This window comes from Triturus cristatus, chromosome 4_1 (genome assembly GCF_964204655.1).
Source record: "Triturus cristatus chromosome 4_1, aTriCri1.1, whole genome shotgun sequence".
In the NCBI taxonomy this organism is placed as follows: Eukaryota; Metazoa; Chordata; class Amphibia; order Caudata; family Salamandridae; genus Triturus; species Triturus cristatus.
In genome coordinates, this window is record NC_140585.1 from 394877062 (window position 1) to 394894879 (window position 17818).

General features: G+C 44.8%; 1 protein-coding gene across 7 annotated transcripts in view; it reads right to left on the reverse strand.

Moving 5' to 3' along the window:
• Positions 1 to 667: 667 nt before the first annotated feature.
• The window catches only part of PARVB (parvin beta), a 515092-nt gene continuing 497941 nt past the window's right edge, over positions 668 to 17818 (reverse strand). For 4 of the 7 annotated variants that reach the window (XM_085652456.1, XM_085652460.1, XM_085652461.1 and 1 more), the window contains one exon: positions 668 to 1272. In XM_085652456.1, coding sequence (XP_085508582.1) covers positions 1196 to 1272 — 77 coding nt within the window. In that variant the 3' untranslated portion in view covers positions 668 to 1195. Of the gene's footprint in view, positions 1273 to 6626; positions 6778 to 17818 lie in introns of all 7 variants that reach the window. The other 3 variants (XM_085652457.1, XM_085652455.1, XM_085652458.1) reach the window with 1 other exon arrangement.

Sequence of the window (17818 nt, forward strand, 5' to 3'; positions counted from 1 at the left end):
CAATGTATATAACAGGTTCAAAGATTACTATTGTCAGAAAGGGCTTCTTTCTGTCATCCAACAAAGTAGTTGTGTCACACTGACCGATTATTACATTTAATAGTAACCTTACTGTTTAACCCCGATAAAAACATGTTTATGTACATGTGTAAAATAGTATCGTTTCTTTTAAGGATTTCATTAAATGCAAGGCCAGACCAAGGATAGGGACGTTTTGCAATGCTTGATGGTAGTACAATAAAAAAAAAATCGCCAAAATTCACTACCCACTGAGTAATGCAGGGCTGTTTCAAATAGGGAATGACAATGGACTGGGAGAGATACAGTCTGGAGACAAATTGAAAACGAAGTGTATAGGAAGAAGACGGGGAGGTACAGAGGGAGAGAAGGGAAAGCCCAAGGAAGATGGGGTAGAGATGAGAGGAAGAGTGAATGATAGACGCAGAGAGCAGACATGGGTCACCACTATCTGATAACAGGTCTTATGCTAATGAAAAGACAACCAGCTCAAAAAATCTCAGGACGCTTTGCATACCACCCAGAGCTGCAAACTGGATTTGTATAAGTGCAAAGATTATTTATATTGTCATATTAAGAAATTGATGTAAAATCCTAAGAAATACATGAATAGTCACAAAGACCAGACAAAGCAACCATTGTTTGAGGATATTTTTAAATAGAGGATATTTTATGTAACGTACGCTAAAGTCCAACAGTACACTGTCATACATACAAGCATTTCAAACAAACAATGACATATTTAAAGTGTTTTAGGGGCCCAATAACTTAGTATTTCAAAGTGTTTGACCAAGATCCAGAAGAGAAAATAAGAAAGGTGGACTGATATCAGGGGCTTCTACTGCCCGGTGTGTTTATATGCACATCTGACCAGAAACAGTTCAGCCCAAATAGACAAATAACATGTCTGGGACTGGCAATCTCTGTTTTGTAGTATTAAAAGGTATATTATAACTAGAAAGCTAGGCAAACACGCCTGGGCTCTCACAGTAAGGGCATATCCGAGGGGCCCTCAGAAAGGCCCCATCTACCGGGCATGCTGCCTCTTCTCTGAACGAAGACAGTCAGGAGTAAGGCAACCCCGCAGCACGGATACAGTGTAAGGCACGGAGGTTACAACAGGAACTCATGAATAATTCAGTCTGGGGCCTGGGACTGCTTGTAGCTGCTTCCAGCATCACTCGACGTTCTTGTATTTTGTGAACAGGTTGTACAAAACCCTCAGGGTAGACTTCAGATCCAGGTTGACAACATCTGTGAAAGAAGGGAAAGGAAGATTTTTTTAGACCCTTACATCCTTTTGTCGCCGCTTACCAGTATATGTATTTGTCTGATCGCTGCACATCACATCTGTAAGAATATGAAGGCACAATTCCCTCAGCTGCACAGAATCTCAGATTAATTCATGCATGAAATCTACTTGCATCCTCTACAAAGTAAACTTGGGTTCACAGCCTTGGCAATGCAAAGTCCCCAGAGAGACACTACAGTAAAGACATTGCGCCGCTGTGTCCAGGCAGCAGTCTGATCGTCTCCAACAGGCACTCACGTGCTCCACAGCAGATATTATCCAAGAAACGCATCAGGCTCACAACTTCCCAGGCAAGCGATGTTCATTCATTTGCATTTTAACAAAGATGAAAACTAGATTGTAAATATTCATATGCCACAGGCGGCTTGAGGCTCGCCTTCCAGGATGCAATGCCTTTTGTGCACGGGGACTGAAAGTCAAAGACATGTAAGTCAGCTATGAGGGAGGTAACCGGCAGGAGATGCACTGACCCAAGGAGAAGGCGGCTGCTAGTGATAATGATGCAGTTTTGGGGCAAAATTCAGGTTTGCACCTGCAAATTAACTGGTTTCAAGGCACTCTGATTAACGGGATGCTGGGCCTTGAAGGAGGTGGAGCGAAGGGCTTTGCGGATATAGTGAAGATGAAATGATGCGGCGGTGGGCATGGTAGGAGGTATCAGAAATGGTGTACGAGAAGACAATTCTCTCTATAGTGTTTAGCCTCGAGTTTAGGGGTCATGACGACAATATACCATAGAAGCACAGATTAAGGTAGGCTGAGGGAGACATCAAGGAGAGAATGAAGGAGGAGAGGGATACAGATGCATGTTAGATTGCTTTGAGGGGACTAGTGGCAAGAGGTACAAACCTCAACGGAGAGAGGCAATATAAATAAGAGGGCGCATTTTGAGGAAAGTGGCATAAATGAAATCCCATTTCTCTAAGGGGGTGAGGCGTGAAAGGCAACACAATGCCTTTATCATAAAATCTGCTAGACTGCATAGGCAGGCCTTAAAGGTGGGTTCACGGTACCCACCACAGTTTTGGAACTCGTGAGCATTTTAATTGGAGATTAACATCAAAGGTAGGGTTGTCTGTATCATTGCACTGGAAGAAATAAAAGGTAAATCAACAGGACTAACAAAACTGCACCCTAGAGACAATGCTCTCATAAATTCACAAAAAAGATCGTTTTGCTACAGAAAGTTCAAAAGAACTATCTGAAGAGATGGTGCCAAGCGTGAAATGGAAGTTCTGCAGCATCCAAGCGGATGCAACAATTAGTTACTAAACTAATCCCACACTGTATTGTTGCAATTTCTGTTTAGACAGGGCAAAATCTTTCCATTATCATCGAGTACATCTTTACCACTCAAAGCCATAGTGCTTCTCCATTACTGCTACATGTCCTCTGCGAAGAGCTGCATGGTGCAATCACATTATACAAAACCAACCAGAGAAGTAACTGGTATCAATTAGTAGAAGCAACATCATGCCTCAATCAGACAACTGTGGCCAGGCCCATAAATGAACACAAGCTGCAGTGTATTTCTCATGAGAGTTTCACTGCCTGCAAACAGTGTGGTACAGAGTAAACTCTCCTTAGAGTAAACAGTGTTAACAGTACCCACTTTTCTACTCATATCCACTTCATTTCGCAATGTAGGGTTGGTGACTACCTAATTCAGATAAAAGCGGACAGTAGAAGGGCATTTATTTTGAAACAGATGAGGAGAAACTTGGCTTTCTCTGAACAGTTGTACAAATATTGAACACAGTGTGCAATGAGGGATCGCCATATATCTGTGGTTGATCGTTAATGTCAACTGCGCTACCCATGAAGTGTATGGTATAAGGTCAATATTGCTCATAACACATGCTTGCTACACCTAAGGGAGTTGTATCTGTGATGGGGTTAACGATGCGTCATTATTCTGAGCAATTTTGTACTTACTTACAGGCCTCAAAGGCCATACTAATTTATAGAGTAATGTATATAAAAAAGCTTGAATAATGTCATAGAACATGTTGAGTGATGTAATATATGAGGTCATAAGCAGTGCATGGCAGGGGCAAACGTTATAGTTAGCTCGGTGAATTTCGTTTTTTTTTTTAGTTCAAAATGTTAATGTCACTGACATTCACCTAACGTTACTTTCACCTTTTTCTTTTTTTTCCAGTGAATTTCTATGTTTTCATTTAAACAAAAGAAATCTTTTTATTACAACTAACTATAACACTAATCAGTGACTGTCTAGTTTTTTTTAATGTGATATTTTATTACCACACGTAAAGCTAACCCCCGGCCGTGCGCAGCGGGGTTATATGCAGGGCCTGGCCACAAACCCTCCACAGGCAGTCAGCCCCGTACTGCACATGGCCTTTGGTTGTGCACGGCAGGGGATTGGTAACAGGGCATGGCCTCAGGCCAGCCCTGTGGCCAACCCACCCCGAGCCAGCAGTGTTGCATAGAAACAATGTGGAAGGGGGACAAGAGCTTGTAGGTGATTTGGTGCCTTTGCATGCTCAGCAAAGAGAACAATTGATGGACAGAATGCTGAACAATATCATACATTCACCCCAGTACTGCTTGAACTGCAGGAGTGAATTGCGAGCCGAGGAAGAGCTCCGCTCCGAAGTACACCAGTGCCTGTACCCAAGATGGCTGCTCCCGGCCCTGATTATCCATGGCACTACAAGGTAGCCCTGATCTAAGGACGCCCCGACCTCCGATTCGGAGACCCCAACTCTATGCCATATACAGCTGGCATCGAAGCGGTCCAAATGCGCGAGCCGCGGACGAGCCTCGCTCCGGAACCCCCGATGCCTGACCTCATGATGGCCGCCCCCTGTGACTGATTTCGAAACACGTCAAGACTACGGAGCTGCCCACCTTTCATTAGCCGGTACGCTATCCACTGTCATATCGCCCGCACCTTGGCCCGCAAGCTGTAGGGTTGGTGTACTTGCCCTGCAGACCCTATCACTTTCCTCAGCTCCCTACCTGCGGCGCCAGACCTCAAGACTGCCGCCCCCCCAGCACTAAATACACAGGGTTACTGCAAATCTATCTAGCCTCCAATACAAGTGATACCAACTTACAGCAGCAACACCTTCACATCCTGTCACAGCCTGAAAGGGATGAAGACCATGTCTCATTGAGACCAGCACTTCCGTCAGCCTCCTGCCCTCAGGACAGACCTCAAGTCGCCCACCCCTCGTCATTGAATGAAGAAGGATATCCTGTGCATCACACCACCGGCCCCAGTGTCTGAACCCTGTTAGGATACTCTGAAAGTGGACCTGGCAGTTGACCCATGGGAGTCCTGCAACCACAGACCGACAAGCATCAATTAAGCTAACTCTGGGAAATCTAGCTTCGCAAACACCAAAGAGCTCTGTAGCACTCCTCTGGCCCCAGTGTCTGACCCTTGTTGGGCTACTCTGGGATACTTTCCTCCCCCATCGGAATCGCCCAAACACTGCAAACGTCCAGGACACCACCTGAGTCTCACGGTTCCCCCTCCTAAGAAACCCAACAATGACACCGGGCACGCCAATTGACTCCTTCCACTCCTTGTCGAACCACCTGAAACCTCATGGCGCACACTCCCTCGCTATCAGCTTCCCCTCCAACCTATCCGTTAAAGCAAGAAGAAACTTAAAACACAGACTCATTAGACAGCATCCTGAAACACTAATCGCAGACACATACCATTGCTCTTCCAAAGGGCAGACTAAGACGGATTTCATCTTCCACACTGAAAGTCCCGACAACTGGAACGCCACACTCAGAACACAACTCTACATCTCAAAAACCACAAATACCTTGCATAGCTCTAAACTGACGACCCCACTCCCCAACTGCTCGGCAAGAGGTGGGAACACGTCTGTGACCATCTACACAAACGGCACATTCCTGATCCAGGCAAACAATGAGAACCTAGAGGCATTCAACGCCCACTTCCCCGCCCTCCAAACTGCCCACCTTCACCTGCTTCGATCCTCGTTGACCCAGCACTCACCCCCGGACAACCTGTCCCGCCTGGGGAAGCATACACTCACCACCACGCCCAATGCCCCCACCTCCCTCCCACCTCCCCCCCCCCCCCCCGAGTCTCCTCCCACCCCCTTGCCCATAGGATTGGTGATCTACAACTCCCAGAGGAGCGACTAAGCCAACTGCCTCACCTGACCCCCCCCCCCCCCCCCCACACCAACTCCTTGACCTGGCCCAGCCGACTCCGGACTTCTCCCACACTAGCATACCCGCAGTACCCAGGAGGACGAAACCACAACATGACCCAACGCTCCCCTTGCCCAAAGTCCCTAACAGAGAGAGCTCGGCCCACACTAAGCGCATTAGACATCATTATCCAGCCACGACCAGGGTCCCTAACAGAGACAACTTGGTTCACTCAGGAGCAAAGGCTTCTTAACTTAGCCACGACCGCCACCACTCGAGAAGACCCTACCCAAGTCTCCATTTCCCCCACCCACAATAACATGGCACAGCGGCTCGCTTCAATAGAAAGCCTACTAGAAACTATAGTCAAGGGCCTGACTAAAATCCTAACTAACCTAGACAAGGTCCGAAAACCCGGCAATAACTGCCCAGGACGCCCCCCCTGACCTGCTCCAATCGGTTAAAACACCCTGCCGGGCCCCTAACGACCCCTGTGACTCAATCTCAGAGACCCCCTAGAAAGGACAGTGAGTTCCCGTCACAGGACACCAGAGGGACCAAAGCCCCCTCGCCTAAGTTACAGAGACTCTCAAATACGGACACCAAGAGCCCGACACTAAGACCCACGAGATACAAAGCCGCAATGTCCCCAGAAGAAGGGACCGATCTGGCCTCAACATATGACTCCCCCACCCCCCCCCCCCCCACAGACTCCCCCAAATCCAAGATCCATGTGATCACGGGTTTCAGAAAAGACTACCTCCTTCCGAAACCCCCGAGACACCCTCCCTTCCTCACCACCGTACCTAGGGCCCCCCCATGGAAAGATCCGCACCGAAAAGGAGGTCTCCACCAACTGCATGCTCATTAACTGCAGATCAGCCTCTAGACACGCAACTGAGCTATCAGAAGCCATCCTTACACAGGACATAGATATTGCGTTCATCACGGAGACATGGCTCAATGACCTCTCCACACCATGCTTAGACATGCTTGTACCCCCATGTTTCTCCATTATCAACAAAGACAGAAAAGACAAACGAGGGGGAGGTGTAGCTATCATACACAGAGACAACATTGCCATCATGGAACTGGACTCTTGCAAATACAATACCTTTGAATGTCTTACCGCCAATATCAAGACTAAGGACAATGGATCATTCCTCTGCCACCTTCTTCATCACCCTCCAGGCAACACCTCAGCATTCGGGGCGCACCAGTCCGGCCTGACTGCTCACTGCGCACTCGGGGATGCAAACAACCTAATTGGTGACCTAAACCTTCGATGGAATGAAGCGAATAACCCGTTAATTCAAAGGCTGTCCAACCTGCTCAGTGACAATAACTTATACCAGCACTGCTCAGAGGAAACACACAATAAAGGAGCAACCTTGGATGCCATTATCGCGCAGCATGACGCAATTACCATTGACCACATACTCCCCGTTGACTGGTCGGACCATCACATGATTCTATTCCATTTCAACCAAAAATTGCTCTCTCAGCCGCCCGTACAAGACCCCCCAAAATGGGCCAGAAACCTCTCCCAGATCCCCCTCGCCACCCTTGAAGGTAAGATTAACTCGATCCTCCCCAGCGCCAACGACCATCTCACAACAATTGAACTCACCTCGCTCTACAATGCAAATATGATGACCATGCTGGACCAACTATCCCCCTTGAAACTAAAAAAAACCTGAACCACTCCTTCCAGATCATGGGTCAACACCGACAGCCAACCATGAAAGGAGACTACTAAGAGCCACAGAAAGATGCTGGAGGAATAATCCTTCGACTACCCTCCGAGAACAACTCAGAACAGCCCGCAGGAAGTACAACAATCATATCAAGACCGAAAAATACACGTTTTTTCGCTCTGCGCTGGACAGTGCAAAAAATAGACCTAAAATGCTCTATAACATTATCAAGCAACAAACCTCCAAGCCCGCGACATCCTCAATTCAGGCGTTCAAAGAACTCTGCTACAACTTCGCCAATTTCCTTAATGACAAGATCACCAAGATCGAACTTTCATTGGACTCCAACAGCACCCCCCCCCCCACAAAGAGCAGCATGGCGCCGGCTCTTGACAATTCCCCCACACCCCCTATCAAATCCTGGCTAGTCTTCCATCCCATTCAAGAAGCTGAGATAGTCAAACGTATCTCCACCTCCAAACCCTCTTCTCACAACCTGGACCCTATACCCTCCCAACTGACCAAAAAACTGAAACTCTCCCTAGCACCACACTGGTGCTTGATCATAAACAGCTCCTTGAAAAACGGAGTTGTGCCAGACTGCCTTAAAGTAGGGCAAGTCACGCCACTGCTGAAAAAACCCGGCCTTGACAAAGGATCTGAACAACTTAAGACCCGTCTCTAACCTCCCTCTTCTGTCCAAAATCCTAGAAAGATGCGTACTTCAGCAACTAACCCAACACCTGGACAACATCGATCTCTTTGACTCCCATCAGTCCGGCTTCAGAAAAGGATGCAGCACTGAAACCGCGATCCTCAACATCATCGACAATATCCATAAATCACTAGACTCAGACCATTGCTGCCTCCTCATCTTCCTAGACCTATCAGCAGCTTTTGACACGGTAGACCACAAACTCCTCATTAATGCTCTCCAAGAACGAGCCGGACTCGGCGAGGTGGTCCTTGAATGGTTCTCTTCCTTCTTACACAACCGCACCCAAAGAATCAAAAACTTTGCATCCAATCTGCATCCAGTCAACACGGGAGTCCTACAAGGTTCAGTGCTCTCCCCACAACGTTTCAACATCTACATGGAACCCCTCACTAAACTACTCAAAAAAGCTAAAATCCGCTTGCATCTTTATACAGACGATACGCAGATCTACCTGGAATCCTCCTCCATCAAGGACATCCACAGACTCAATGACATTCTGAGAGACGTCCAACTCTGGCTGTCTAGCAACCACCTTAAACTAAATCCGGATAAAACCGAAGTTCTCCTCGTCTCGAACAAAGAGGAGAACCCTCAAATCGCTGAATGGCTAAAAGCCATCGATGCGCTCAATGGGAACCTCACCCTGGCCGACTCTGTCAAATCTCTGGGTATCACGCTAGACCCGAAACTGGACATGACCTCACACATCAAGAACTCAGCCAAGAGCACCTTCCTCAACCTAAAACTATTGAACAAAATAAAACCTTTCATCCCGCCCAATGATCTCAAACAGGCCACCCAAGCACTGGTGTTGTCAAGACTAGACTGCGGAAATGCAGTCCTCTCCGGAGTAGCAAAATCACATCTTGCCCCCCTCAAAATAACGCTCAACGCGGCAGCCAGAATGGTCACCGGAATCAAGAAATTTGATCACATTTCTCCAGCACTCAGAGGACTCAAATGGCTCCCAGTGGAAATGCGGGCTAGCTTCAGAACAGCCTGCCTCACACACAAAGCCTTACACACCGGCAAACCTGAATATTTGGCGGCCAAACTCAAAAAAGCCGGTCAGTCCAGGAACCTTAGAAGCTCGAACTCTCTTCTACTCATCCCGCTAAAAACTCGAAAACAAAAAACTGCGGCTCGATCCTTTTGCCGGGAGCGCGCCCAAAATCTGGAACTTTATTCCCCCCACATCCGAACTATTACCTCTTTTGCTAATTTCAAAAGCCAGCTTAAAGCCCTGTTCCTCGCCCGCTCCCTAGGGAGCAGCCAGAGTGCGAAAATAGACTCCTCCCACAGCTGCGTCTCTTTGTCCACTAGCCCCATAACCGAACTCGCCACTAATCGACCTAAACTATTCTGTATTTTGTGATTCTCTGCATTATAAATGTTGTAAAGCGTTCCGATACCCTCGGGTCAGGCAAGCACTATATAAAACTTCTTAAATAAATAAAATTAAAAAAAATCCAGATTTGTTTTGCTCCCCATGCCATTCCAGTTTAAATCCTGCCATATGCAAATCAGTCTTGACCCTGTTCCTCGTGGGAACAGTCCAGCCCGAACTGGCAAGCCAGGTCCTCCCTGGACCGGAAACAAGCATCTGGCACACTTAGGGCGAGAAAGCAAAAGACACACAGATGATGGACGGAATGCAGAGCAAATCAAACATTCACCCCCCAGTCAAAGGAACTGGGTTAAATCCATTGTTCTTTTGCTCACCATGCTACCCCAGTTTAGACCCAGCCATATGGAAATCAGTCTTGACCCTGTTCCTCATAGGAACAATCCAGTCCGACTTGGCAGGCACGGACAATTAAGTGATTTTCCCAGAAACGCAGGATGTTGAGCAAACGCTGAGACTCAAACCTGCTTCCTCAGCTCCAAAGTTGGCAGCTCTAGCCATTACCCCACAACCTCTTGCACAAGAACTAAAGCAGTTTCAATATTATATACAACGAATTCATAGTTGTATGTAAGCATGTAGTATATTTATCTTATGCAACTAACAACCTTTGACAAAGCCAATAGTCCTGGCTGGTGTAATGTTACTTGTTGTATTATATATGTGGAGGAAAAAACAGAAGCAGCAAAATACCAGTCGGGTGGCACATTATGCTGAGCGCAGATTGTTGGCCATTACAAAGAACGGGGTAACCCAAAAGGAACCGGTCAAGGACCTGGGTAGTGTTTGATACAAAAGACAATGGTCCTGGACCAATATTTCAATTCAATCAATGATTACAAATTAATAAGTTTGTAAATTAAATACACAGCATAAAATTAAAAAAGTGCAAAGACAGGCCACATTCTGGATCACCATCTATTTATTAGAATCAATTGGTGAGACCCAAAACAAAAGTATTCAATACAAATGGCAATTTAGGAGAGGTTGCTCCAGGGGGAGACGTGCAGAAGACAGGGTGCTCAAGAGTGAGGTGAAAGAAGTGGATATTTCCACAGAAATGCGTAAAAGGTTTAATATGTCAAAGCATAACACAAGAGGACTGGTTGTAAATCACCATCCTAACAATGCCTGGCCAAAATAACAGTAATATATTTAATTTCAAAATGGAAATTAATTCCAAGATGGCACGTGAAATCGGGGCTCAAGGTCCAAGCAAAACAAGGGGGGGGGGGGGGGGGGGGGGCGTCGACGTTTCGATCCGACTTGTAGCCAAAAAGGGGGGTTTTATTCCTTGGCCTTGCGGATCTTCATCAGGACTGTGCAGGGCAACCTAAAATGGGTAAGGGACCAGATGTCAGCTCGATGAACTTGGGGTAAAAAACATACCTAAATTATTCGTATGTATGAATTCTCACCAGATTATTTGTTTAAAGGGCAGTACTGGGGTCCGTGGTTCATATTGCAGAATCCAACAGAAGAAGGTACATTTATCCTGCGTTATCTTAAAAGGAGGGAAAATACTCTGGTGAGTATGTTGAACAATTCAATAAAAGGTTTTCCATTAAATAAGATGTTATTTACCTTGAAAAAGGTTAATTGAATCTACCCTCGTAGCATCAGATTACTTGCTGAATTTTTCTATATGGAGAAAAAGGAGGGATCTTATATAGGTCAAAAAACAATTTAGAACAGCTAATAAAAGATAGTGATTACTATATTTGATAAAAGGCCACTCTCCGCTAAACATGAAGTAAAGTCAAGGAATTGGAGGCATAAGCCAACCAAAAGAAAATATTTCCCCGTAAAAAATGGATTGCAAACCTGAGGCAGACAAGAGGTTAAAGGGCTTATTCCCCCGTAGTACACACTTGTAGGCGGTAGAAAAAGCATTCACGGGCTATAAAATGAAGGCGTCAAAAGATCGCTGCACAAATGACCTAGTCTCATCATATAAATAAATAAGCACCAACACGAGTAACCATTAACGGAGAATTCGGGCATTGGAGCGTGTCAGTTGCAGAGGGCAGTGTACTTACAAACTAGAAGATTAATTGGAGAGATTCGGGGGTGCGCGCGCTCCGTCAGTGCGACCGTCACCGTCTACGTGGGACTGCCTAATGGAAAAAGCGGTCAACGCGCAGACGCGTTAAATCGGTAAAGGCTTCAGAAGTGTGAAAGCTACGTTGCCGGTGGAAGAGGGGAAAGGGAGGACAGACTCTCCCAATGTAAACATGCAGCATGTAATTAATGTGAACAGGAAACTTATACATTCTAAACATCGCTATATTTATACAGATCTCTTACAATTACAGATCTAGTTAAAAAGGGGGGGAGAGGACAAGATAAATGAATTATCAATGGTCTAACAAGGCAAAACATTGATGAAATTTACAAAAATGAAGTTTACAACATTAACAGACCAATTTATGAAAGGAACAATTTATAAAGGGAAACAAAACAAACAAAAATACTCTATGTAGAGAGGCACGTTCATTTTGAAAACAGAATCATTTGAAAAAACCTGGGCAACATAGCCCATGTTGACAAACAAAACAAACAAAGTTGACAAACAGGTAATCACTTTAACCCCTTCGCCGCGGCAGGAATTCCGCCGCCGCGCTGGAGGGAGTTTGGGGGCAGCGCGGCGGCGCTGTGCTCGTGACGGAACCGCTCCGTCACGAGCCACAGATGAGCTGTGCTCATGACGGCGTGGTTCCGTCACGTCTCTGACCACTGCGCTAATCGCCCGCACAGGCGGGGAATTAGCGCCGCATGGGCGGAGCGGCGGCCAACGGCCGAAGCATGACGGAACCACTCCGCCATGAGCACAGCGCAACCGTGGCTCATGAAGGAGTGGTTCCGTCATGAGCGGGGAAGGGGTTAATGTAAACAAGTATATACACAGAATTAGATGGTTACATTCCTAACACTAGAGCCCTAGCGTAGTATGTACAGTACCACTAACTATAATGTAAAGGCCAGACACCTGATGTTTATAAAGGCTCTCTACCTTACTAGCGAGGCCAAATCATGTATTGGTAAGTACAGATACTTGCCTACTAATTTCCTCAAATTCATTTAAACCCCGGGCAACCGTGTCCAAAGCATGTATCCATTTGCACTCTTGTTTGTTCAAAACGATGCTAAAGTCGCCCCCTCTTGGGTTCGGTTTGTGGCCTGTCTTTGCACTTTTTTAATTTCATGCTGTGTATTTAATTTACAAACTTATTAATTTGTAATCATTGATTGAATTGAAATATTGGTCCAGGACCATTGTCTTTTGTATCAAACACTACCCAGATCCTTGACCTGTTCTTTTTGGGTTACCCCGTTCTTTGTAATGGCTACCTTTGTGCAGGCAAGTCCTGCGAGGTTTTTTTTGTATTAAATGTTTTGTATTGTTAAATGTTCAAATATTTGTTGACTAATTGGAATCACCCTTTTTTGTGACTCTTGGGTACTGTCCACATTTTACCATCTTGTAGTAATTTTTCCAATGCAATCTGTACGTTTGGCCTGTAACTACCTTGCTTTATATTACGATGTCTGATAAGGAAACTTTATCATACAGTGAAGACTATATAGAGAAACTCTTACAAGCACAAGGGGGTGGTACCTTCTTAGGAGGACCCACTCCAAGTATAGATCTGACACTTAATGAAAAAGTATCAAAATTAGAAAGGTTAGAGAAAAAACTCATTAGAACACGACTACATGGTCATACCTTAGCAAAATATCTGCAATCTAATGTGATCCCAGTTGGTTTACAAGTTAGAAATGAGCCGGCAATTTTACTAGATAATTCTAAATTTAAGGAGAATTTTAGTTTTGTCTCCAATAACTGTTCCCGACACTGGATGGTGTTGGGAATAGAAACAGCAGTTGAGGAAGTACAACGCCTGACAAAGGAAATCTTTGACCTCAAAAAAGAGATTATTGAGGATAAAGCCCTTATTACTGCTAAGGAGGCTTTGGAAAGATTGGAGAGAACTATCCGTGAATTTGACATCTATACTCAGGCAACCAAATTGGACAAGGTAGCAAGGGACATCAAATTCTATGACAAGAAAAACACCTATCCATATTTACAGGAGGGTTATTACACAAGAGAACAACAAGGTACTTACTCCAGTAGAGGTAGGAGTGGTTATAGGAGATAAACCACTTTCTCGGGGTCATCTTTAGGAAGTAGCTCTGATAGCGAAACGGAGCGCCCAGGCCCTAGCACAACCGCACCTACAGGATATACCGACCAACAATCTTCTACAGCCCCTTTTTTAGTAGAGGAACCATGGTGGGGCCAACGAGGCCGAGGACGCCCCTGGGGCAGACCCAGGGGGACCAGAGGCCCAGTGTGGAACCAAGGCAGAGGGAGAACAAACAAACGGATACACTTTCAACAAGAGACACATGGGGACATACAAACACGCCGCCAACATTACAGATGGTAAGCTATGCGCCTATAAACCCAGTAGTAAATCTATCTGACTACACATTAAAACCTAATGAACAAGAAATTCTGGAAAAGGGATTGTCGTTTGTCCCCACCACCATGCCCAATAATTGTAATCTGAAGGTAGAACTTCATCAATTCTTCAGGAAAATCAGGCTGAAACACCATTTTTTAAAGATTCCCTTTAACCCAACTTTTTCGGGTAGCAGACTGAGACCACCCTCAAAATTCAATCCTCCCACTCATTTAGTACCCCATAAATTGGTGGCTTTTGAACAGGTGGTACTGAGGGATGTGTATAAGATACTGGCTAGTCGACAGTATGTGAAATACAATATAAGCAAGTCAGAACGGGAAGGGTTGGAATCTTTAAAAGCCAATACAAGCATAGTGATAAAGCCAGCTGATAAGAGTGGTGCGATTGTGGTACAAAGTGTTGCAGACTACAAGAAAGAAATTCTAGCACAGCTGTCTGTGAGAGGGAATTATGAAAAACTGAGGAAGGACCCCACCCAAGAAATCGGTAACATCATAAGGCGACACACTCATGAGGCTTTGGAATCAGGTTTTCTGAGTAGACCTGAATACGAGTACCTCAATAATAAACACCCTAGGATGCCCACGATCTATACTCTCCCTAAAATACACAAACGCATGGAGGATCCACCGGGTAGACCCATAATATCAGGATGTGGCTCCATTTTGGAACCACTTTGCAAGTACATTGACGTATTTTTGAAACCCATTGCCGAGAGTACTTCCACCTATCTAAAAGACACCATGCAGACGATTCAATTAGTGGATGAGTGTTCTTATGACCCTAGTACTGACATGTTAGTAACTATGGATATAACGTAATTATACACTAATATCCCGCAAGCAGCTGACCTCACTTGCATTAAGTCAGTCTTCGATGAGCGGCCCACACCACATAGGGTCCCCACAGAATTTATCATCGAACTCCTAGGGATTGCAATGGCCAGAAACTTTTTTACTTTTTTAGGCGATTACTATGTACAAACGAAAGGCGTGGCTATGGGGGCGAGCTTCGCCCCGAATTTAGCAATCATATTCATGCATGAATATGAACTACGTTTTGTCCTAAATGAATATAATCCATATGGTGACGGTATTGTGCTGTGGCGACCTTATATTGATGATGTCTTAATGATTTGGAAGAGTAATGAGGAACAACTAACACTTTTCCACCAGTGGCTTAATAACTGTTCCAGTGACATTCAATTTACGATTGATTCCAGTAGAGATACTATCAATTTTCTGGATATCAAAATAAATGCCCAGTCAGGTAAACTATATACCAGTCTTTATAGGAAAAGCAGTGAACGTAACACCCTTTTGAGATACACAAGCCACCATCCTCGGAATCTAAGGGACAATTTGCCTTTCAGCCAATTTTTGAGGATACGGAGGAATTGCTCCAGAAAAGAGGACTTTTTTGAGGAATCCGCAGGCCTGCTGGCTAGATTAAGTGAACGAGGCTACCCCATCGGCCTATTAAAGAAAGCACGTAAACGTGCTTGGCATAACCATAGGGATTTTTTATTAGTCCCGAATGCTAAAAAGACTACCAAGGAGGAACGCCTAGTGTGTGTAACCACTTTTAATACCAAGAGCAATGCCATTAAAAGGATTATTAATCAACATTGGCATTTGGTTTCTGACGAATTAGGGAATATCTCTACCCCTTTACATGCTTTTAAGAAAGGCAAGATCATCAGGGACTCTGTGGTCCAATCCCTACTACACACACCCAGGACCCCCGAACAGACCACTCTCTGGGGGTATCCCAGCAATTAAGGGTCATCACAAATGTGGCTCGTGCAAAGCGTGTACCATGTCTAAAGATTTGACCGATTTCACTAACAATGGCCGAACATATATATTACATGAACACAGTAATTGTAACAGCAGCGGCGTTATTTATGCAATCGCCTGCCCCTGTGGTTTCATATATATTGGACAAACCATTCAGAGAGTTAAATGTCGGATCTTACAACATGTTAGTCAAATACGTTGTAAAGTGCAAGGTGCCCCACTTGTGGAGCATTTTATTAGATTCAATCATGCACCTGACAGCCTCAGATGGTGGGTCATTGAAAAGGTCAAACTGAACCCAAGAGGGGGCGACTTTAGCATCGTTTTAAACAAACGAGAGTGCAAATGGATACATGCTTTGGACATGGTTGCCCGGGGTTTAAATGAATTTGAGGAAATTAGTAGGCAAGTATCTGTACTTACTAATACATGATTTGGCCTCGCTAGTAAGGTAGAGAGCCTTTATAAACATCAGGTGTCTGGCCTTTACATTATAGTTAGTGGTACTGTGCATACTACGCTAGGGCTCTAGTGTTAGGAATGTAACCATCTAATTCTGTGTATATACTTGTTTACATTAAAGTGATTACCTGTTTGTCAACTTTGTTTGTTTTGTTTGTCAACATGGGCTATGTTGCCCAGGTTTTTTCAAATGATTCCGTTTTCAAAATGAACGTGCTTCTCTACATAGAGTATTTTTGTTTGTTTTGTTTCCCTTTATACATTGTTCCCTTCATAAATTGGTCTGTTAATGTAAACTTCATTTTTGTAAATGTCATCAATGTTTTGCCTTGTTAGACCATCGAAAATTCATTTATCTTGTCCTCTCCCCCCCTTTTTAACTAGATCTGTAATTGTAAGAGATCTGTATAAATATAGCGATGTTTAGAATGTATAAGTTTCCTGTTCACATGAATTACATGCTGCATGTTTACATTGGGAGAGTCTGTCCTCCCTTTCCCCTCTTCCACCGGCAATGTAGCTTTCACGCTTCTGAAGCCTTTACCGATTTAACGCATCTGCGCGTTGACCGCTTTTTCCATTAGGCAGTCCCACGTAGACGGAGACGGTCACACTGACGGAGAGCGCGCACCCCCGAATCTCTCCAATTAATCTTCTAGTTTGTAAGTACACTGCCCTCTGCAACTGACACGCTCCAATGCCCGAATTCTCCGTTAATGGTTACTCGTGTTGGTGCTTATTTATTTATATGATGAGACTAGGTCATTTGTGCGGCGATCCTTCGACGCCTTCATTTCATAGCCCGTGAATGCTTTTTCTACCGCCTACAAGTGTGCACTACGGGGGAATAAGCCCTTTAACCTCTTGTCTGGCTCAGGCTTACAATCCATTTTTTACGGGGAAATATTTTCTTTTGGTTGCCTTATGCCTCCAATTCCTTGACTTTACTTCATGTTTAGCGGAGAGTGGCCTTTTATCAAATATAGTAATCACTATCTTTTATTAGCTGTTCTAAATTGTTTTTTGACCTATACAAGATCCCTCCTTTTTCTCCATATAGAAAAATTCAGCAAGTAATCTGACGCTACGGGGGTAGATTCAATTAACCTTTTTCAAGGTAAATAACACCTTATTTAATGGAAAACCGTTTATTGAATTGTTCAACATACTCGCCAGAGTATTTTCCCTCCTTTTAAGATAACGCAGGATAAATGTACCTTCTTCTGTTGGATTCTGCAATATGAACCACGGACCCCATCACTGCCCTTTAAACAAATAATCTGGGTGAGAAGTCATACATACGAATAATTTAGGTATGTTTTTTACCCCAAGTGCATCGACCTGACATCTGGTCTCTTACCCATTTTAGGTTGCCCTGCACAGTCCTGATGAAGATCCGCAAGGCCGAGGAATAAACCCCCCTTTTTGGCTACAAGTCGGATCGAAACGTCGACGCCCCCCCCTTGTTTTGCTTGGACCTTGAGCCCTGATTTCACGTGCCATCTTGGAATTAATTTCCATTTTGAAATGAAATTAAATATATTACTGTGTTATTTTGGCCAGGCATTGTTAGGATGGTGATTTACAACCAGTCCTCTTGTGTTATGCTTTGACATATTAAACCTTTTACGCATTTCTGTGGAAATATCCACTTATTTCACCTCACTCTTGAGCACCCTGTCTTCTGCACGTCTGCCCCTGGAGCAACCTTCCCTAAATTGCCATTTGTATTGAATACTTTTGTTTT